A 23,193-nucleotide genomic window follows, 5' to 3' on the forward strand; every position below is an offset into this window, starting at 1 on the left:
TCCATTAAATATCTGTGTTTAGAACAAAATGAAAAGCTGTTGTAAAGAAATAATTTTAAGGATTGAATTACATGTGATAAGTAGGAAGAGGCCTGTTTGCTTGAATTTCTTCAACCATAAAATGCTGTGAACAGGAAAGGCCTTTGTAATACAGTGCCTTCTTGTAAATGGTTTTTGGACTCTCAGGGCTTAAAGAAATTTCTTGGGTCATTTCACTGGTATTCCTAGTCACAGATAAACACAGAGATTACTAAGAATTAATCTGATAACTAGGACAGCTTTAGATGCACTGGAGATGTGTGAGTATCTACAAAAACCATTAGTTATGATAAAGTCCAATAAATGTTAAAAACTAGAATACAATTGCTTAATATAAAAAGTTATCAGGTGATTCTTTGTATATTTTGAACATGCATTTACCTGACACTCAAAATCTAAATCTCCTTAGCACCTTCCCTCCCCCCAGCTGTAGGAATGATGCCTTTGAAACCCAGAACTGATTTGCTTTGATGCTACATTTTGAAAAGTATCCACATTTAAAGGTACAGGATCGGACTTGGGCTCTCTCCCAGATCTCCTGCTCAGTTTAAAACTTGCATCTGAGCACACTGTGGTCACCATCACCATACAGCTCTGTACTCTTCTGAACCTGCATGGTTTACATTGTTACTTATTTGGTGCAAAACAGAGAAAGCTATTTTCCCTGTCTGCAGATTAGAAATCAGTTTTGTACAACAGATTATTTGTGATGGTGATTTAGATTATACATGGGATAATGACTAAGCTAACTAACAATCCTTTCTAAGTGCAAGGTAATTTAGATGTACAAAACAAGTTTTTCAAGCAAAAATGATGACAAGTACATACCTTTCAGTGTGTTTTATTGCCAGCTAAGCTCATTCTGATCACACACATTTTTAGAACAACAAAAAGTACTGCTGACAGACAACTCTCTCAAATGCAGTCAATATGAAGTCATGTAGTTGTCTGGTATAAACACACCCGTTAGGCACTATTAAAATAAGTTACTAAATCAGTAAAAGTTTGAAAAATTATAGAACAAACACTAATGGCAGGTATTTAAAAAGATAACCTAATAGTAAGTGTAATCTAATTTAGTTGTTTTCTTTAACCTTTAGAACATCAGGACATACAACTTCTGTACCTGCAGACTTCTAAGAAGCTAACCATTCACTCAGCTGATTTAACAACCTTGTATTAAATGTATCAACAACAGCACATGAGCCACTAGAATCTTTTTGACACAATTTTGAAAAAATGGAGAATGATTTATGTGAGAGCTAGATTCCTAAAGATGAATACATATATTTCACAGGGTAGTCAAGGTTCTCAGATCCCACATACGTGCATCCTCAACAGATAGTCTGACATCACTACAATAATGATCCCAATCCCTGTCTTTATATATATTTCATCTTGACAATAAAAATATTGATAGATTATTTGAGGAATTTCAGGTTTAGAAAATAAAAGTTGAATGTAACTTAAACAAGAGGTCATGCTTTATGTGAATATACCTATAACAACATCATAGGATTTGTTCAGACAGTAAGAACCAAAAATACCTCTGTAAACATATCCTATAATGTTCTTCATTCTTGTAAGAGTGATCTTATTGCTATTGCTAGATATGTAATTTTTTAAATTTCTTTAAGTAGGTCTATCAAACATGAACATGAAAAGCCTATTCAACTGCATGGTGTAAAATATACTCCCATGGAACTCAAATATACAACAGACACCTTTTTAACAGTTACATCAGCAGTGTCAGTACTGGTGTGACATTAGAATGTACTTATCATACTGGAGTTAGTTACATTATGATCACTAATACTGTACATGATGGTCCATTTGGAGGAAGAGGGTTGTCCACAAAGAGACAGGCTATCCAACGTAGAAGAGGAGAGTAGACGGCACTTCCCAAAGTTTTCCTGGCAGAAGTTCTTCCATGCTTTGCTGTTTGGTAGTAGGACACCAGAGACACTCTCCAGTTGCTACTGTACAAAGAGGATGCTGAAGGCCATCACCACACAGCACACAGCTACATATGGGCTCTTCCGTTCACCTTGGGGTGGGGAGAACAAAACAAAACAATCCAGGCATAACTAAATAGATCTAGGTGGCTCCTAGTCTAACATGGTAATTATCACACTGCATGAGCAAAGTAACATTGAACGCTTCCAGCTGGAGAAATGCTGTTACAACTACAGTTGCGTATTGGGGAAGAAAACGCATCCGAGTGGGAAAAGTAAGTTGTAGGACAGGATATATTGCCCCATATAAGGACAGAATTGGAAAGGACTCCTGTCTTATTAGTAACCATCTTTTCTGAGATGCTATTTCTGTGAAAACATTAAAGAAAAATACAATGTGTTGTTGCTATCCCTTACTGCCAGAGAGTCAAGAGGCAGGCACCAGAAGGCTAACCGAGACACCAGATCTTTTCCTGGCTTTGTTCTCGGTTGTCTTGACAGCTAACACTGCTCAAAGGCTACTCCACGTCAGCTGAGAAGAGGTGTAACTCAGTGCTGTCTGGCCATGATGGCTGCATATGCAGCATGCATCTTCTACACGTAGTATCGTGTAGGAGCCAGCGAACTGGCTGGGGAACTTACAGCAGCAGACGTGGCCAGATGCTTGTTTTTTTTTTTTGTCTTTGCTAGGGAGACATAACATTGCGAGCATGTGGAGAGGATCTGGTCCACAGATTTTCAGGTTAGTAATAAAAATGGTCAACAGACTGCACAAGGTGTACAAAAATCTCTATTTCTGATACTTTCGAATTAGTGTTATAGCTTTGCATGGCACACCATTGACAAAATGTAAGTTTGTCCCATTAACAGACATATGTTTGGAAGCAAATGCAAGCAAAAGAGATCTGTTTTCACCTATTTTCATCCAGAACAAAATTGTTATGAATGTCTCTTGCTCACCAAATATGGTATGGAAAAGCAAACAAATAAAATCTTAGGTAGGGAACTGTAACATTGCCATGGGAACATCAGTAATATTAGACTGCTAATGATTTACAGGAACACTTCCCCAACTCAAACAGCCTGCTGTTTTTGCCCTTCTGCTTAGGCATCCCTCTTCATGAATCCATTGACTTTCCTCTGGAGACCAGAGAGCCTCCTACACTTGATGGTACTTCCAGCCTACAAAACTGTCAGAAGTGTTAACACCAGTGTCTCTTTACGATGAGCAAATTCCTGTTTTGATGTGTTCAGAAGCATAAAGACAGAGTTGGAGCTGTTTGCTTTAAACAAAGTTCTATTTCCTCTTGCTGTGTAAGGTCTTTTATCTTGCTACAAACTTTTCTGAGATGTTATTTTCAAAGAATCGATAAAGAAAAAGAAAAAAACATGCCAAGGCTCTCAAGTCCAGCATTATTAAGGTGTAATTCTTAGGAAAAGAGGCTCTTTCATTAGCCAGACCTTCAAATACAGCAGAAACAAACTTTCCATAGGAAAAGAAAAATAAAATACTTGTAGCGACACCTCCCATAAGCAGGGGTGACTGCCACAGTGACATTACAAGATGTTGTCATGATCTGGCATATGTTTAATTAAACTTCAAATAACTGAATGAATTAATGTCTGCAGTTTCACATCTGTTTAAAATAAATTTTTGAGGAAGTCCAACTCCTACAGTTTAGAGTATTACAATTTTCATATGGGTTATACTTTCCTGCTCTTAATTTTCTTGAAAGAGAAATCACCATGTGGCAGGATTAAACATCATTTTGCACAACTTTGTAAATATGTAACCACTTGCTGATTATTAAAATCTTATGCACATGTGAAAAGGTTGTTTAAACATTCTGGGCACGTTATACGTAAAGTAAGACAGTGGGCATTTTCATTTTTAAAAGCCTACACTTTCCTCCAGGTCTTTTGTGACTAACTCAAATAAAATGGTGGCAATCACCTTCAAAGCACATTTTCCATACCAAGTGCATTGTAGTGTTATATAAGGAAATATACAGCAGGAATGTTAAGATGCTTCCTCATTTCTCAGCCTGGGAGAAAAAATAAAATTAGATCATTCCAAATGTAAACTGAAAAGAAAATAGTGTTTTACATGAATAAGAGAAAAGGAAGCAGCTCGGTGTGGGGCACAAGAGAGCATGTGTTACCTTGGATGCAGCAAATGTACTTTATTAAAGTTACTACATTATGAAAGAGGAGGATTAACTGCAGTTCTTAACTTTATCAAGTTGACAGGGACCTCGTAAAACCTCTTGTGTACTCTTTCAAATGCCTTTTAAAATTATTTGCTGTGCATGGCTAATAGAAAAAAAACACGCTTGCACTTAACTAAGTAAAAAAGAAGATGGTAAGTAACATAACGTGTATTCTCCAACCTTGAACAAACACTAATACAGCTGAAATTTAGATTTATTTTTGCTAGTACAGCTCAGAATTCATTTCTAACAGCTGCCAAATTACTATTATCTTTCAATTACAATATTAAAATTGGTTCTGCTATGTCCATTATCTAAATAGGACAATACCATTTTAACAGCAGGTCTTCACAAAAGAAGGCTTTTTGCATCAGTGCATTTTGACATGCTGAAACACATGTCACGTTCCTTCAAAGCCTGAGAATAAAGAAAGGGGAACCATACATCTTCCTCTAGGATCAATGACAAGTAGCAAAATCTCAATTTACAAGTCCAATGTTTCTGCTCTGTATTAACAATGCCATTTGTAGATCATACCTTTTTATTTTACTGTTTTAAGTCTTGTATATACCTCAATGCTAAGACTGAATTTGTGTTGCATATGCCCATTTCCATTTCAAAATAAATTCAGAATGATGGTGAAAATACATACAAATATCAATGCTATGGGGAAATGCCCAACACCAGACATAGTTGATCATCCTGCACACAGATTCTACTTGAAACTAACAGCTTTGAGTAATTTAGAAGTACACAGAAACTTTCAAGAAGAGAGAAAAAGTTATAGCTCACGTCCCCTATCTTAGCTGTATTTTACGGAGGTCAAATATACATTTTTTGAGTGTGGTTTTTACTATCACATTGGAATATTATTCTAATAAATAAGGCATGCTATAGAAAAAGCATTGGTTTTAAAGATTTCAAGGAAAAAAATTACCAATCCTGGCGCATTTCCAGAATATTCCCAATAGTCTGCAAAGATAAAAGAAATTGATTAGGTTCTTGATTTAATAGAATCTTTTAAGAAATAAACTCTGCCAATTGATTAATTTTCTTCCTTCCATGCTAAACCAATCCAAATAAACAGTTTATCAAGCTGATGCTGTTTTTGACATCAGAAAACATCAGATACCAGTGTGGGGTACAAGCTATGACCCACAAGCCATGAAGTTCTTTCTAAGTCCAGCAAAACTTCGGCATGCAAGAAAAACAAAGGTCCATTTACTCAGTCTGTGTTCCATCAGAATTCCACGTTCTACACTTTAGTAGCTCAGAGAAAATCATGAAAAAGAAGAAAAAAAAATAGAACTAGAAAACCAAAGCACAAATTGCCAACAGGACTCCATGTTGCTGTATATGGATTTTTTTTTATGCTAGGTTTTTTCAATCAAATTTTCCTGCAGGTATAAGAGATGAGAAAACTGTGTATTTTAAATGTAATGCTTTGTAGTATCTTTTATATTTTTTTATATTTCCCTTAGGAATTGCAGATAAAAATGCACTTTTCAGCAGAGCACACATAATCTGGTATTACAGAATGTTTGCCTTGAAATATGTTACAAAACAATTCTTCAGGTTAGTTTTTACTTTTACCAAGGTTGACCTAGGTAAAGTCTCTCTAATCTTGCACACCCAGGATATTAATGCTCACAACTGGAACTAAAAAAGGACAAAACCAGGATTCAACTATTCAGAGTATATCCAAAATGAAGTACAAGCAAGTAGGCCACATATTTATATTCTCATTACACGGAGAAATTAATCTCATATTGACTCCTCAAGAAGAATAAGAGAAGTGGAATGGAATGCTTTAGAATTTCTTAAGAAAGATGGAAATAAATACTGAAGCTTCCTGAATCAGAAGGCAGTTTTCAGTCTTTCAAAAACTGGTCAAACCTGTGTTGAAATAGTGTCTACAGGAAGGTTTGCTTCGTAGCATGACTGGTTGCAGTGTAGAAAGAACATCTGGATTTGACTGTATCGACTACACAGATTTACGAACTAAAAAAAAAATAAAAAAACCTTAAGTGTTTCTTTTTTTCTCTTCTCCTGACATGTTTATTAGCAGTAACCTCAGTCTACATTATCTGCGGGGCTTCATCTACTACCTGCTGTGATAGCAGATCTCCAGGTGCTTTCCCACAGTACTCTGAAACAATCTCCACACTGGTCTGATTACTTGACTTCTCTCTCCTGTTCCTGGGCTTTGGCAACTATGTACTTTTTTCCTATTTAAATGCAGATAGGTAGGTTTGGACTACTTGCCCATGCCTACTGCTGAAGTCACCATATCCTACCTTTTTTTTTTTTTTCCTTAAGAATTTGTGTTACTTCATATTTGTACCTGGAGCTCTTTTATCTTTGTTTACTTCTGTATCTCTCTCTCTTTCCATTTAGCAGCCTCCTGTTTATTTCTGAAATAAAAGTCTGGGGTTGAGCAGGTCAGAATCATGAGTTCTAAGAGGCTGCAAGTGACTGTAGTTCTCAAAGTGAAAGTGAAATGCTTTTTGACCAGTGTCTCTCTTGTTGACCAATTTTTTTTGCTAACGGCACTCCAAGCATTTGCATTAAAAATAAAATAATTTTTTTTCATTTGTTTTAGATCTTTTTACCTCAAGCCAGAAGTACTTCTATATTGTGAAAGCTCATTCTTCTGTTTTTGTATAATTCCACAAGCAGAAGTAATAATTCCTGCATGTAGACCATCACACACTTTTCCAGGCTAAGAGGTCATACAGTAAAATAACCCGAAGACATCTATGCCGTTTAAGAAGAGACATGCAGGAAATGGCACTTGCGTAAATCCTTCAGAGCAAAAAATACAGCCTCAGAGTCCTGGGTGAATGGCACTCAAGAGTATTGAAATTGTTGTTATTCTCTGTAAAATGAAGATCTACAGATTGCATGCAGCAAAACCACTGCAAAAACTTCCACAGCCTGGCACCTCATGTTCACATCGCTCAAGACTATGCCTGGGAACTCAAAGAAAGAAAACATTATTGTCCTTTTCTTATGCATACTTGCAAAATTTTAGCCAGGAAGAAGAGTTATTTTTTTCAGGCAGTCTACAAATCTGTTGTTTGTATGACAATCTCGGCAAGGATTTTTCTTTGCCTTTTCAGTTTTTTGACCATGTATAACAACATAAATTTATAACTGACTTCAGTTATAGTATTGTACATTGTTCCTAGTGTTACAAAACTTCCTTGCTGGTGGACATAAGAATTTTTCCTTCTAATATGGGAGGTACAAAATAGAATATGGGTTTCATCAGCTGCCCTTACTGCAGTTGACAATTTTTGAACTTAAATTCACCACTGACATGAAATCTAACAAGCCTACCAACAGAAAACTCAAGCACATTTTTGAGACGCTTGTGCTCCTATTGGAACATCCCAGTAGATCTGTTTGTCCATATGGTTTGAGGCAAAGCAATAGCAAATTGAGATGTGGAGTTTCCACAGCTGTAAACACAACCTCTGGATACATTGAGGAGCTCACGTTAGTAGAAGAGCTTCTTCAGGACTTCTGCCCTCCTGTATTTATATATTACTGCTCACCTCAGGTCCTCAACATGTACCTCTTCAAGTCAAAACCTTTACAGAAATGATGCTTCTTTGAATGAATCTCTTCCAAAATAATTCTTCCTTAAGTAATTATTCAAAGCAATTGCATTGCTCCTTATTCTCCCCTTCATGGAGAGAAAAACTCATTCTCATTTTGATGCACGTGAGATATGTCAGTCTGGCTTGCAAACGTGCAATTTTCCAGCAGCCACACTTAAAATATATGCACAAGGTGCTGCACATTCCTCACTGCCAGTGTTAATCTTAAAAGCAACAATCATGAAGGAGGTGTTGGCTATCTGGAGGAAAAAAAAAAAAAAAAAAAAAAAAGCTAAAAAGAAAAATCAAAGAAATTGAACCAAAAAGACAAAAAAGGGTTAACCACACCTCACTCTTCTAGACTGAGAATGCTGCAAAAAGCCGCTGCCCTGTGTCTACTAGGACAATCCTACTGCAATTGCAGTCAAGGAATGTGAGATATACTCCAGTGCAATACTTACGGCAAGTCAACCTCCACTATGTAAGCTAACACGTCTTCCTGGTTAGCCAGGAGAACAGAACTGTGTTGTGGTGCACGTTCTCCCCTAAGTTACTATGAAACAGTACATCTCCACTTACTTTCCCAACCTTACAAGCTACTGCTGCAGACAAAGCACATGGAAACACTCATGATGCTTCAGGGAACATGAAGGTTTAAAATCCTGTTTGGCTTGGTAGAAAAACACACATTTTGGCAGAAGTCATTGGGATGAAATACAATGTTATGAGGACGGGTGACATCACTCTGCAGTGCCCTCTCTCAACCAACAGAAACATGTTTCTTTACTTACTAGGTCAACAGACCTAAATCTTCAACAAATTTACCAGTGAGAAATACAGCTAGTAACTACTAACATTTCTTCTCTGTGTTGCTTTAGTATTTTATTGCTGCTTTTTTATGCTATTAATTTGAAGCAGGAATAATGAGTTAAGATCATCTCTGGGGTAAAAAAAAGTATCAGTAAAAATTTTATCCAGTGTGTCTAGACGTTTCCATTTGAGCACGGAATATGTCAGCGAAGAGGGAGAGGGGTTTAACAGCATATGATCTCCATGTAAACATCTACCATTCAGGAAACAAATTTCATTGCTTCCAGGCCAACGTTTTATTCTCCAGTACAAAGCAGTCTACATACGTATATATGAAACAAAAATAAAATAGTATGTCCAACATTTATATAAATACAAACCTACGGATCAAACGCACAACTCCTCCACTGTGTCAGCACCCTTTGAAAACATTTTATGAAGAGACTTCTATTGTGCTCAAGACAGATTTGCCTCAAGAGTAAACAGAGTAGCTCCAGATTAAAGGATATATTCCTTGCCAAGAACAGCACTAAAATTTTAATCAGTAAAATAAATATTCTTGCTTCTTACTATGTATACCTCATTGACTATTGTGTTATCTTCCATTAGCAGACACTCAACCCACCACCAAAAAATAGTCCTTCATGAAGTCATCCCTTCGTTCCATCTTTACTACTATCAAAAGAAATCTCACATGTCAGTGGTAACCTTATGGTCTCCTATGAAAGGAGACAAACATTTTCATGTCAGAACTCCCAACCAAAAAAAAGCTATTGTACTCTGGGTAGCTTACATCACTAAAAGAAATCTTGTGTGATAAAATGGAAATTCCAGAAGTTAACTACAATGAGGGTTTTCAGAAGACAAACCCTCTGAGATTCTTGGTAGGAAGGGTCTACTCAAAACTTGGCACTTTTTCAGAAAAATAAATCCCTAAGTGATAGAAGATAATTAGGCAAAAAAAAAAAAAACATTTTCTTTAACAGAAAATGATCTAATGGAAAAAGTGGACAAGTTGAACACCCAGAGATGAAAATTTTGCCTGTTCTTTCCAGTTAGAACATTACCAGCTAGAATTACTTACTGTTTCAATAAATACTATCTCCTTTGTAATAACCTGAGGCAATGGTATTTCTGAAGTAGTAAGGGTGGCCTCAGTGGTTTCTAGGTCAAAATTACCCAATCATTACTTCAAAAACATAGTTTTTAAATCACGGTTCTGCACACTGCTCTTTGCATCCAACACCCCATCATATTCTTTGTAGTACGAAGGAAATTGGTAAGCCAAAAGGTGAATGTGTTTTAAAAGCATAAGCAAGGCACAGACTTGGCTATCCCCATTTCCCACCACACCCCAAAGTCAGTCTGAGCAAGGTAGAGAACCATTTTATAGCAGTAACATCAAGTACATTCCAAGAGAACTGGGAACACAAGACAGAAAAAGGTTGGTCACCCAGGAAAATGTACTTCAGGAATAAAAGTGAGATGTAATCACAGCAACCAAAGGGGAGAAAAAAAAAATAAGCAAGGCAGCCTCTGCTGATAATGCTTTATTTCACAGCTTTAAGAATCAAAAATAAATACATCCTTATAGCAACAGCTAGATGTAGAAAAATGCTTCCTGTCTCTCATTTCTGTACCATTAACCAGCATCTAAAGAGAAAACTGCAAGCCCAAAAAATAACTAAAAAACAACAATAGCTGGCTTTGTAAGTTAACAATTCCTTACTATAAAATTTCAACGTTCTATTGTAGGAAAGTAGAAAATTACTATCTTTGTTCTTATCTTTATTAAAGACAATCTAAAGCTTTTTTTATCTTTAAAGAAAAAAAAAACTGTCAAAATAGTATTTATATTATCACAAACCATTAGAAGATACTAAGAATAAAACAAAAAAAAACAATCTGTGAATTTTTAAAATGATCAAACTACATACCCAGTTTTGTTTTTGTCCAATAAGCTGGGAGCCAAGGATCTGATATAGGCACAGGTACATATGAGCAGCAAGATTACAGTCAGCAGACTCTGAAAGTTGAAGATGGCAGACTATGGAAGAAAATGAGAAAAGAAAGATTACAACTTCACAGTACAAACTTCCCTTGCTGTATAAGCTGGAGAAAGTAAGTGATCCTTCCTAGGATGCACAACAAAAAAATATATAATCTATGTTGCCAGTGAGCTAAAATCACTGGTAGCAGCCATTATTCTGCATGCAATGGTGAAAGAACGGAATTTTCCCTTCCCAATTCATCCCAAAAAGGGTGAAGAAATAACACGCAAAACGGTAACCTTACAGCTTTGCTCCCAGGCAGCTGTTCCAAAGCCAGTTTCTGGAAACCCATTAGCAGCAGTCTAAGAGTTACAGAAAACAGACGTTCCCCCTCAGCCAAGAATAAGCGTAACTGCGGTTTGCATCGAGTACTATGGTGGTGGTGAAGGTGGAGGTAAAGAGTATTTGACAACTAAACCAGTAGCAGCCAAAACACAGTAAAACAAGAAATATGCAGGGGAATTGTTAATATACTACTTTATGAAGACTACCCTCGAAGCTCAACATTTGTAGAAATATACAACTAGACCCACCTGAACTACAAAAACACAACAGATTAATTTCACTTCGAAATCACTTTTTGATTTTAAATTTAAAAATATCTTTGCTATAAGTACATTTTGTAGAAGTGCTAATTATATGGAAAATGCTAGACAAACAGAGAAAATAGTTTAGAACTAAAGATTGATTGCTTTCGAGTGAACGTAAAACGCTTACTGGCAATAAGAAGCAGTTATTGAGAAACTACTAAAACGTTTGCTTATTTGCTAAAGTTTAAAATATCAGGAAATTCTCACCAGGATCTTTTTAAAACTAAAGTCTGAATCTCGTGAGGACAAATGTTTTTTAGTCACCAGATTATAAGCAACTTTCATTGTTCAAGTGACACATATAGAGGGAGAGTAGGTGCTCATGTAAGGACTGCTGCCTCTCCAAAACAGTGCAACATCTGGAAGAAAGCTTGTTGATGCTGATTTCCAGCAAGTGCTACATCGCCGTTCCAATGAATAATATACTAGCAACCTTATTATTATTGTTTGTTTGTTTGCAGTAGGTTCCCTGGAATTTTTGGAAGAAATACTGGGCAACTAGTCCTTGTGATTTGTATTTTCTAATAACTAGCCCCAAATCTGAGGCTTAGATTTCTGTTACAATGTTAAAATAATGCAGCTGCATGAATCTAAGGCTTTTTTTTTTTTTAAATTTTTACTTTAAAGTTAGCATGTCTTAGCTGACATTTTGGTCAACTTAACAGCACCAGGTAGTATAACAGACAATTGCTTACTGCAGACACACATGCTTTTGCTTTGTTCCACTACCCTCCTTTCCACATCCTATTTGTTTTGAACTACAAAAAGTAGAAAAACAAATAGAATGAATTCACTCTTCATCCTAGATTTTTGTGTTACGGATGAATTCATGTCTAAATACATCACAGTTTTTCCTACTGCTTAACCCAGAAGGCCAAGTAGTAGTATTTAATTAAGTGTAAATACTTTGCACTTATGGAGGGATATTACATTGCTGTTTCCTTCTTCAGGCAGAGAACTGGGTGGGATTTGTTCAGAGCACATCAGAGCTCCCATTTCCCTATCCTGAGGCACAGCTCTCTTGATCTGGGTGCACCTTTTCCTATGTCACAACATTCTGATGTTCTGAAGCTCTGAGAATCAAATTTCACTAAATCAATAAGAAAAAAATACGACAATATTGCAGTTCACAATTGCACTTTGATACTAAGAAGATGTTAGAGAGGACTTCTACTACCTTTTTGGTACTGAGATCTAGAGCCTTGATAATTAAAAAAAAAATAATAAAATCCTTAGCTTATGTAGAAGACTCTGTGAATCACATGAAGCAGTACTGGAACATGCATCACACTGCCAGCCTAGATCAATGCACAAAAATTAACACAGATGTCCCAGCTAACAGGGTCCAGCAGGCCACTCTTGGTTGGAGAACTATACATGAAGGAGAAACAGCAGAGGGAGGCTCAAAGAGCGACTGAACAGCTCTGCTGGAGCTGCAGCCTGAACAAGAAGCTCAGCATCCTGAGGTGGCATGCCCCCAAGGGAGGGTTAGCTGGCTTGTACTGGGTGCACTACTCTCAGTCTGCCCTCTGCTCTGTCTGAAGCAGGAGCCACCTTGCAGCAGCTGCCTTTGCAAAGGAGCAAAACTCTTAAGCCAGCACCCACAGTCCTCATGTCCTGACTACAAAAGACCGGGAAACAAAAAGGAGAAAAAAAAAAAAAAAAAAGAGAAAAAAAAAGCATGGGTTGAAAAGGTGATTATTAGGATGTACAGAGATACAGTGGGTGATGGAGAAAGGTAGAGGGTAAGTGGCAACTGCACACAGGAGGAAGAAGGAAGGTTTCTGTAACAAGGGCGAAGAAGGACAGGGGATGTGACTCAAGCTGAGCAGTGATCCAGTACCCAAGGCCAGCCCGCTGGTCCCCAAAGCTGAGGCCAGCTGCTCTTCTCCCTAGTAAAGGCATTAGCTAAATCGGGTTCAGTTTAGTATTTTCGCTGGGCTAGCTGAGCCACCTTTTAACCTACAGTGCTATACGTAAAGGATGTGTTACTTTCAATGCGCAAAAGAGGTGCTCACCACCACCACCACATCTTGCCCTGCTACTGTCCAAAACCCTTCCCAGCTTCAGGCAGCGGGCAACTCTCCACTCTGGCGCAGAGGTGACTCGAAGCCTAGACGAGGCGGCATCCCCTGGCTCCTGAGGGTCTAGGAACACATCGGGGCTGGGTCCGAGAGCGGCAGCCTCAGCAAGGCGCGATATAGATGTACGTAGCCCTCTGAGCGGAGTAATTCCGCCAGTCCCCCGGGACAGACAGCTGCTCCCGGCATCACAGGGCGCAGCGCCTGCCAGCGCCCCGTTCCCATGAATTCCTGCAGGCTTCCTGCTGCAGCTGCTGCCCCAACAGCCTGGCGCACGGGGCACGCAGACGCAGGGAAAGGGCAGGAGGCAACACAGCCCCATTTGCTGCGCACCGAGCGGGGAATGTAAACGTATACTCATGAAATGTGTGATTAGTCCATCAATAGGGACAGTGTGTAATTGTTCTTTGCTGGGCTTCTCAGGCGTTTCCCCCGATCTGCTATAATTATATATATGCCACTCCGCTGAAACGTGCTCTGAATTACATGTATTTACGGGTCACTTCGACAGGACAGAGGCGTATTTTTGAATTGGTCTGCATTTTTAAACTGGAAATGAAAATTCATTTCCGAAGCAGATGGCTACACATTTCGTATCTGAAATAATTCGTACAGCCCAACTGAATTCACAGAAAAGGGCAACTTGCATCCTGCTGCTCAAACTGATGCAGTTAAAACCTGCTCTAAGTCGTACATTACTTGAGACCCATTTCAAAAAACATGGCATTAAGGGTATCAAGCTATTTGCAAAACGCTGCAATACAGGTAAGTTTAAATTCACTTGATTAAACTAGATTCCTGTGATCGAAAGGCAACAAATCAGCATTTCCAAAACAGTGCTGACTGGCTAAATGCAGATCCTAATTCCTATCAGAAGTACATTTCATAACATGGAAAAGTTGATGCTGTCTTTTAGATTGCATCCACATGCTTCTCGAGACTTAGATTGCAGATGCAGAAACGAATCAACACTGGTATTTTATTCCGATTCTGGACAGTCTCAGCCGTGGCTTTAATTATACACCCTTGTTTTTTCGTTTTTTGTGCATTTCTGACACTGTGGAAACAACTTAGTAGCTACATTCTGTGCTACTTAAGCACTTTTATTTATTATTTTTTTAATTTCCCTCTCCTGTGTGCTGCCTCCAGGTAGTTGTGGAGCACTACTGTATCACCTGAAGCACTAAGGAGGTATGGCATTTAGCAGGACTTGCAAGAGCAAGTTGCTTCACAGAGCTTCAGAAATTTAAGACCATAGATTTTAACATTAAGAGCTGCATGCCTGAAGGCTCTTTGAAATGCTTCTCAAAATTAGAACTTAAAAGTCACCTCAATATTATTCCCTCAATCACATCGTATCTTAGTAAAAATAATTCCATGTAAATAAATTCCTGTAATACAGAGAAACAAAGCACAAATACTCCTGAAAGTTCCTGCACATATATGGTAGTTGGAAGCCATGTTATTGCTAGAAATATCTGAATGTATTCCTATCTGAGACCTCACCTAACCAGCAAGGCTGTCAGCACAGGGGATGGATGCTGCAAGGAAAGGGATGTCTCCAGTTGCTTCTTGGTGAGTTTGCTACAACAGAGGAGCAAGAATTGGTGCAACAGCCTTTTAGGAGGATGAGTAGCAAGGGAAGAAAGAAGTCCATTAGATAATAAGCGGTACTTCAAGTGTTTAATATGCTTTACTCAGTGTTGATTTAAAGTGGAAAATTTCCTGTGCGGCTGAGAAACGGAACCCTGATGGGCCATAACATTTGCACAACCCACGTCAACCTGATTACAGACAGCATCATGAGTCCTCCAATTCAGAGAGCATTAAATTTGCTACAGTTGGGGAGAAAACGAGGCAGTTCAGAGCACTACTTATCAACTACTCTGGCACTTTATAAGAGTATTTAATTCAATGTGCTGAAAGGAAGGACACTCTCAGACGATTGCCTGAATTCTTTGTGATCACTGGGAAATTGATGTTCAGCCTCAGCAGACATTGCAGTCATAGACATGAAACTTTGTTCTACAAGGAAAACACATCCATAGCCAAGACTTTGTACTGTATCCATCCCTGAACTTGTTATTTGCTCCAGTGCTCTGACATTCTCTGATTAATGTATGATTTTGTTCCATGTGTTTGCAGAGACCACAGCAGAACTGTGATCCAGCTAACAACGCAAACCTCGGGCAGCACTGTAACTTACACTGTAAGTTTTGATGCTACTCTGCATGTCGTGGAAGGACCTGCTGATTTTCCCCTTACCTCATGTACTTCCATTTAAAATAAACTGCCTGGTATCAGGGCTCTTGGGAAGAAAAGAAAAAAAAACATACAGGAGGAGATTGTAAATCCCATACTGCTGCCCTCCTGGGTTGGTAGAAAGCCTAAAACACAACCTCTGGCAGTTTATCTCAAGACTGAGAGCTGAAACCAAAGCTTAATCTGCACTAGACTTGCGGTATTTACGATATGATTGTTCTATCTCTGATTGCAGTGTGACCACGATTTCGTCTGTGTACGCTAGAAAAAGAGAGGCCACTGGAGTGCCACGGTTACTGCTATAATCATTTATTATGTGCACACATATAGATAAAATATTGGAATATTCTTAAGAAAGAATAAAGAAATTTTTATATGCTGCAAAATACTGACACCTTCTAGAACTGCTTTTCTTTTCCCTCTATGATATTACTAAAACAGATGATTATGTTCTCTGCAAACAAAGAAACAAATGCTAATGGCTGACTGTGTAGCTGTCCTCATATTAAAACGTGAGCACGAGTTCACATTGTGGTTAAACCGTGGTTAAGCAAGACCTTATAAAAATGAAAAAGCCTGTATTAAAATATTAACTCAGAGGTACCATTCAACTGCCATCAGAGAAAGCTGAAATCAATCTACATGAAATTTTAATGAAGAGGCCCTTGAAAATCTGAAGGAGAAAATGATTATTATCTAAGGTTTCTGTTAAGTACTGCCATTCTTACTTTCCTAACCAATTTTTAGGAGTATAAAACTGTTAAAAGGCGTAGGAAATAAAGCATGTAGCACTACTCCAAGCCGAAGGCCAAGGCAAATTGCTAAAAATTAAAACACGCATGTAATTATTTTACAACCTATTCTGAAATATTTTTTCCAATCCTGCCAAACATAATCTTAAAAAATGAATAGAAAATAAACATTTGTAAAAGAGACATGCTAATTAGAATTATAAGAAAAATAAAAAACTTGCGAATCAGTTAAATTTGATGTTATGATTGGCAAAACTACACTCGACAGCTAAGCAAGAGGTGTTTAGACAAAACTGGTTTATACTTAAGAATCCAGACTCTGTTTTGTTAGCAGTTGTTGGTTGCTCCAACACGAATCAGGGTATTTAAGTTTACTTCATATTCATCCCAGCATGTAGTTTCCAAGAAATTTAAGCACGGTATTTACATTAATTCACACTTCTGCCTGTCATACTTGCAGTTCCACCCAAAATATTTACAATCACACAAAGTTTGGTTAAGACTCAATTAGAATAAGAAGGAATCTTTTCCTTACACATCTATTGAAGAAATAGGTTTTCTAACTGAAATGGCAAGTGCAACACATAGGTGGTAACAGGTATGCTTTTCAGTCAAACTGAAGAGTAATATATCTGTTTTAAGATATAAACAATTTTTTAAACAATTAGCAGAAAGAAACAGGTGTCCTCTCCCACAAAACTGCTCAACTTTAAAACAAACATCTTAAACCAAAAAGCAAACTGAAGTTACAATGTTAAACTTTTCATATTGGTGTTGTAACACGAGTGTTGTCTATACACTTATTCACAAAACATATTTTATTCTTGATGTGGCAGCAAAAGCTCATGATGTCTTTTCCTCCAAATCTTTTTCGCAGACTATAGTTTGCAATTTACCAGATTTTTTTCCACATTCTTCCACCATTTGATAATAGGAATAATTTCTATAATCCAATTTCAAGAAGCTGAAATTAAGCATGTTCTCCAGAGTAGCAGGGAGCTAATGGTACTTTCTGGAACTGTAAGTAGAATAGGTACTCATTAGCTGTTTCCACACAGCTCTCAAAGTGGACATAAAATCTTGACTTGTAGCTCTTTTGCCACTTCTGCCCTAAAAACCTGCCCATTAGAGACTTCTAGAGTGTACCTGAACAGAAGGAGAAAAATTATCCACATAAAAGACATCTTCTCCCATAATCAGTTCTGGCTTCTCTTGCTGTTCAGAGAAGCAGCATGGCAGATTATACCTGTACTGCCTTTGTCCTTTTTACAACTGAGCTGCATAGTTTCTGCCAAATTAGATAACTCTCCCTTCTGAAGTTGCACAACAAATTGCTTTGTTTGCCACAAATTTACCAGGGAATCTTAACAGTAGAAACAGAAGAAACAGTAATTAAGTGGGTGAGTGGAAGCTCTGAGAGTATTTCTAACATGCCCGCACAGTTTGAGTTGGATGATATTCCTACTCTAATGAAAAGTGTTCAAACCATGTGAGAGGTAAAGTTGATTTGCAACACAAACTGCAACAGGAATTTGAGGAGGTACACAGAAGAGAGCCAAAGCTCTCACAATGAAAGACACTGAATTATTGTTATATTCAATACTTTAAAATCAGGGATATAGCTAACATTCTATCTGTAAGCGTTTGATTATTAAGGTACAAATTTACAAGCGAGGGTCAAAAACTAACTAGATATGGCTCCACAGCACAACAGGAAAATGCACTATTTGCCCGAATGCCTCTTGGCCCCACAGAAAGCCTGTGCAGTTCAAAGCTGAATGTGCCTGCTGAGCATCCTTACAAAAAGCCCAAGACACTGCATGCAAAAATGGGACAGTATCTACTTCCTGTTCCTAAGTCTGAATAAAAGGCACATCCTACAACTTACACAAGAGGTAAAAGCAATAAAAGAGGTAAAAGTAAGTAAAAGTTACTCAAGAAATACAGAAAAGCTCTGCCAAGTGTCTTGATGCCCACTGGTGATGGGCAGGCCTCCCACACCTCCTGTGTCCCTTGTCTGGCACAGACCAGATGCATGGATTAGATTTTCAGCATCTGTAAGGCAAGTGCCAGCTGGCTCCACTTTGATTCCTGCGTTACAAAACTGAAACTGAAAATTTCTGGTGGGTTTGAACTCCAAGCATTGTGCAGCAGCACTACAGCGACTGCAGTGGATGAGCATGGTGAAGCTGAAGCCAATCAAAAAATTACATTGACACACTGACTATTTCATGACTTTTTTCTTTTTCTAAATAAAACCTCAGGGTTTGGATCTTGAGCTGGAAATATAGAGTGCATAAGCAGTTCATTACTAATTTGAAATAGCCTACAGAATAAAGGTGACCTCCTCCACCCTTTTCATGTTATTAATGAATAAAGATGTTTAATAGTAGATGGATTGCCAGAAAGGCTTAGTAAGAACTGTTTGGCACTCAGCAAGGAAATTGTTTCTCTCAACTTGTGTCATTCCTTCGCTATTGGTCTCTGGTAAAATTTGTACCAGTAGATTCCCCACATCCTACTCCTCCCAAGTCAAATTAAGAGATGCATTAAAGAGATGTATCTTACAACGGCAGAATAAATTGTGTCCTCTGTTCCATAATCAGAGAATAAAAATATTAATGGTATATTTTCACATCTTATATACTGACACAGAAGTATCTACAGTGACCATTTCAAGCAGTAATTTACTACAGATTTCCTACTCCGCAGCAGCATTAAAATTTACATGTGCCATTGCAGAAGGCATTAGGTTTACTAACCACCAATACCAGTGCAATGAAGACATTGCTTCGCTGCCCCTATCCAACCACCCTATTTCTCCTTTCCCCTCCCCATTCCAGTTCTCTGACAACCCTGCTATTACGACAGGAGGCGAGGTGCATGGAGAGCAGGTTCTTCTTTTCTCCTCAGTTAAGATTTGCTTCCGTTCCTAGGGGCTGGCACAGGGTTGACACACACTGAGTGCAGGGACGTGAGTCAGTTGTTGCACGACTGGCAGCAAAGGAGGTCCCAGCATCTTTCTCCGTTACTGCTTAAGAGGAAAATGCTCAGACTCCTTGCAAAAGAATGTTAGCTGGGCAGCAAAGACTTTGTCAGATGAAAGTTTTTTTTTTTTACTGCAGCTGAAACTCCCTGAAATTCTCATCACTTTTATTCAAAACATTTCATGCCTGATGAAATATAAAACTGACATGCACGAAGTTGTCTGTCATTGCTCCAAAATAAACTCGTAATACAAAGACACGTATATGTCCACACATAAGATGAACTAGGACACCTTTTCTGGTCCTATCTCTCTTTAGCCCATTATAAAAGCAAAGCTATTAGAAAATTTCAATCAGGACTGATTCCTTGTAACTTCCAATAAGCCAGACACAAAACTTTGAAGACACCTGAAAGCTCGTTCACAAAATACTGCCTTAGATTTTGGTGTGTTCATATCCAAGATATTGGCTTGGATCAGTATTTACTAAGGAATTGCTTTTATGAGCAATTCTCCTTTCTCCTGTAAACACCATCCTTAGATAGTAACAAAGGTTGTGATAAAAACGTTTGTCCCCATGGAAAATTCCCAATTTAATTTTTCTGCAGCAGGATGGGGTTTGAGGTCCCGTACCTGTCCTCACCAGAGGGTGACGGGGAAGGAGCCATCTTTGTAAAGTCTTCTGCAATTCATTACTTTCTGCATCACCCAATCACAATTATAGTCATAAAACTACTCTGAAGTTTCTGTATATTTATTCACACTGCTTGGGTGCAATTGCACATTTTTACTACAAAGAAAAGTGAAGACTTCCATTCAACGGGTGAAAGCTCATTTTTAAAACAGTTACTTCAGGCTTCTTCGTATTTCCCACCAACCAAACCTGACACGTATAGTTTATTTTTTAACCCCAACAAAGTTTCGTTGAGTTTTCAGATATAAAATTTCAAAAGTTGACAGGATAAAATGATTCACTGATTAGTGAAAGTCAGTGCTATTGTTTTAAGCAATACGTGTTCTGCTTTTAAATAAACTGTGCAGCTGCCATTATACTGCATCCCTTCCAGTTCCAGTACTTTTGTTTAATCCACTGAGCACCTTCAGCCCCCTTTCAGAGTTGCCTTAAGCTAAAAGGTTTTTTCTACCCACCGGCAGTAAACAGAAACACACAAAGTTGTGCTTGTAGACACAGGATTAGATTGATAGAAGCCTGCTTCTATATATTTTGTTGTCAGCAGGTGGCCATTCACCCAGAAGAAGTTTGGACTTGTGCAGTAACTATGTGGTACGAAACCCTGGGAGAAAATGGGATGGAAAGTTCCAGGGATGAAGTCCTTCGGAAATCTTGCTACTCACAGAGCTAGTTTGTCACAGTTGCAGCTCATTTACTTTGGAGAAAGAGGGACAGCTCTGCTTTCTTCCAGTTGTTTCCTATCTCACAGTCAAGTGTGCATGTGGAAGATTGTTAATCTAAGATCATGATTGTTAATCCCAGGAGATAAGATTTTTCTGCAGAGCCATGACACCACAGGCAGCAAGCAGCACCACAAATAACCCAAAATCCTGATTAGGCCACGAGGCTTATTGTCTCCCCGAGGAAATTCAAACTCTACAAGACTGAGGAATCTTACCTTCACCTCTATATAATGAGAAAAATCTCATTAAGAAATTCTAGCACGTTTCAGGTTCCTTGAACAATCTCCTAATCTCCTGAAATCAATATGGATCAAAACAAACAAACAAAAAAACACTCTTAAGAATCATGCATGCCATGATCTTTTTGCTAACTATAAGCACTCGTGTTATATTTAAGTGCTAACAAGATAGTGTAAGGTGTCTTACTGATCATGGAGCTTCTCTTGCTTTTGTTCTACACCCTCAAGTCCTTTGCAGTGCTATGAAACACAGCAAGGTAGGGGTGCTGTACTGCCATGGTATCTACCTTTCCAAGGCACAAATTGGAGGTGATGGCTTCACTTTCTTCCCACCTGGCACACACTTTATGTATGCATGTTTGGGGTATTCTGAGACAACTGATGCCTCTTGCCAGAAAAACCCTTTGCTCGCTGCTCGAAGCCGCAGCTTAGTACAGGTTCACCTGAAAAATCTGCCAAGGGCCCTTGGCAAGCAACTTCCTCTCGGTGACAAGACCTGCGGCCCAGGACCTTTCCTCGAACCAAACCCTGCCAAAGCTCCGGAGGTTTTGAACTTTTAAATCCTTTAACAAACGTGGGGATTGCCAAAACAAAAAGACTCAGGGGGCAGCCTCACCGCACGCACCACTCCTGACGAGCAGCAACCTGCCAGACGGCCTGGAAACGGTCACCTTACAACGAAGGGTGTCGAGGCCAAAGCTCCGCAGGTTACAGCGACCCCAATTTATTTTATCCCCTTTATTTTTACAGGCGCTTCAAACACTTCCGCGTTCCGCTTGTAGCGGGCCAGGCGCTCATCTCTGGCTCCTTTGCTTCTGCTTTGAAATCTTAAAGGCGTGTGCCCGCAGCGCTTCACCTGCGCTGTTAGAAGGTTAAATCGCAGTAGATTTTAGCTCTAACCGAAGCACAAGCCCCTGAGTTTTGTCACCGTCAAGTGCTGGGGGGGGAATAAGGGGAGAGGCCGCCCGCCCGCCCGCCGCCCCGCGCTTACCATGGCGACCCGCTCGCGGCCACATCACACTTCCGGCGGCGGCCGGGCGGAAGTCGCGGCGCTCCTCCGGGCGACGCCGCGCGGAGCAGAGCGCGGGCGCCGATTGGCGGAAGGGCCGGAGGGAGGCGGGGCGGAGGGGCGGGGAGCGCTTCTCATTGGCGGAAGCCGGGCGGCCATTTCGGGAGGGCGGAAGCGGAGCGCGGCGGCGGAGGTAGGTGTGGGCGCCCCGCCCCCCCCCCCCCCCTTCCCCAACCCCCGGGGTAGTCGGCGACCGGTAGCGGCCGTTAACGACCGTTGGCGGCCGTTGGCCTGGCGGAGGGTCCCGGGCCGGCGCCCTGAGGGCTGTGGCGGCGAGGAGCGGCCCCGGGGCGGTTTAGTGTTAAAGACCGCAGTGCTACAGCGGTTGGCAGGCGGTCGCAGTGTGGATAGGCGTTAATCCTGGCTCCCCGTGGAGCCAGGGGTGGGGGATTTTCCTCTTTTTTTCCCCCTTTGTTTGGTGTCGGGCGTGCCCTTTCTTGTTATTTTTCATTTGATCCTCTTAGTGGTTTTAGCAAAGCCAGGACTGCTCTGACCCTGATGAGTTCCCTGTTAGAACCTGGCCATGGCCACTTTGCCCTTGCAGCAAGTTGCCTCCACGCTCATGACAGGCTTCACAGAATCACCGAATTTCTAGGTTGGAAGAGACCTCAAGATCACCTAGTCCAACCTCTGACCTAACGCTAACAGTCCCCACTAAACCATATCCCTAAGCTCTACATCTAAACGTCTTTTGAAGACTTCCAGGGACGGTGACTCCACCACTTCCCTGGGCAGCCTGTTCCAATGCCTCACAACCCTTTCGGTAAAGAAGTTCTTCCTAACATCTAACCTAAAACTCCCCTGGCTCAACTTAAAGCCATTCCCCCTCGTCCTGTCACCAGGCACGTGGGAGAACAGGCCAACCCCCACCTCGCTACAGCCTCCTTTAAGGTATCTGTAGAGAGCGATAAGGTCACCCCTGAGCCTCCTCTTCTCCAGGCTGAACAAGCCCAGCTCCCTCAGCCGCTCCTCGTAGGACTTGTTCTCCAGGCCCCTCACCAGCTTTGTCGCCCTTCTCTGCACCCGCTCAAGCACCTCCATGTCCTTCTTGTAGCGAGGGGCCCAAAACTGAACACAGTACTCGAGGTGCGGCCTCACCAGAGTTTTCGAGAACAATTTGCAGCTCCT

The 23,193-nt window shown here is 39.8% G+C and overlaps 2 protein-coding genes across 2 annotated transcripts in view; one reads left to right on the forward strand and one right to left on the reverse strand.

The window, feature by feature from the left end:
- Positions 1-864: 864 nt before the first annotated feature.
- TMEM167A (transmembrane protein 167A) lies at positions 865-22,034 on the reverse strand. The gene is made up of 4 exons (XM_082782928.1): positions 21,988-22,034; positions 10,557-10,666; positions 5,142-5,176; positions 865-2,086 (listed from the first exon to the last, which is right to left on the reverse strand). Exons 1-4 carry the CDS (start codon positions 21,988-21,990, stop codon positions 2,016-2,018), a joined length of 219 nt encoding a protein of 72 aa, XP_082639054.1. The 5' UTR covers positions 21,991-22,034; the 3' UTR covers positions 865-2,015.
- A 139-nt stretch (positions 22,035-22,173) lies between these two features.
- Positions 22,174-23,193, forward strand: part of XRCC4 (X-ray repair cross complementing 4) — a 186,832-nt gene continuing 185,812 nt past the window's right edge. Inside the window, exon 1 of the mRNA XM_082782774.1 lies at positions 22,174-22,198. The gene's annotated coding sequence lies outside the window, so the exon portion shown is untranslated. The remainder of the gene's footprint in view (positions 22,199-23,193) is intronic.

This window comes from Aythya marila (genome assembly GCF_965140915.1).
Source record: "Aythya marila genome assembly, chromosome: Z".
NCBI lineage: Eukaryota > Metazoa > Chordata > Aves > Anseriformes > Anatidae > Aythya > Aythya marila.

Bases quoted from the DNA above. Each gene is read 5' to 3' on its own strand.
- TMEM167A (XM_082782928.1), bottom strand. The intron at 5,177-10,556 runs GTATGTAGTTTG...TTATCTTTGCAG, and splicing joins TTGGACAAAAACAAAACTGG to ACTATTGGGAATATTCTGGA. The intron at 2,087-5,141 runs GTAATTTTTTTC...CCCCACCCCAAG, and splicing joins CTGGAAATGCGCCAGGATTG to GTGAACGGAAGAGCCCATAT.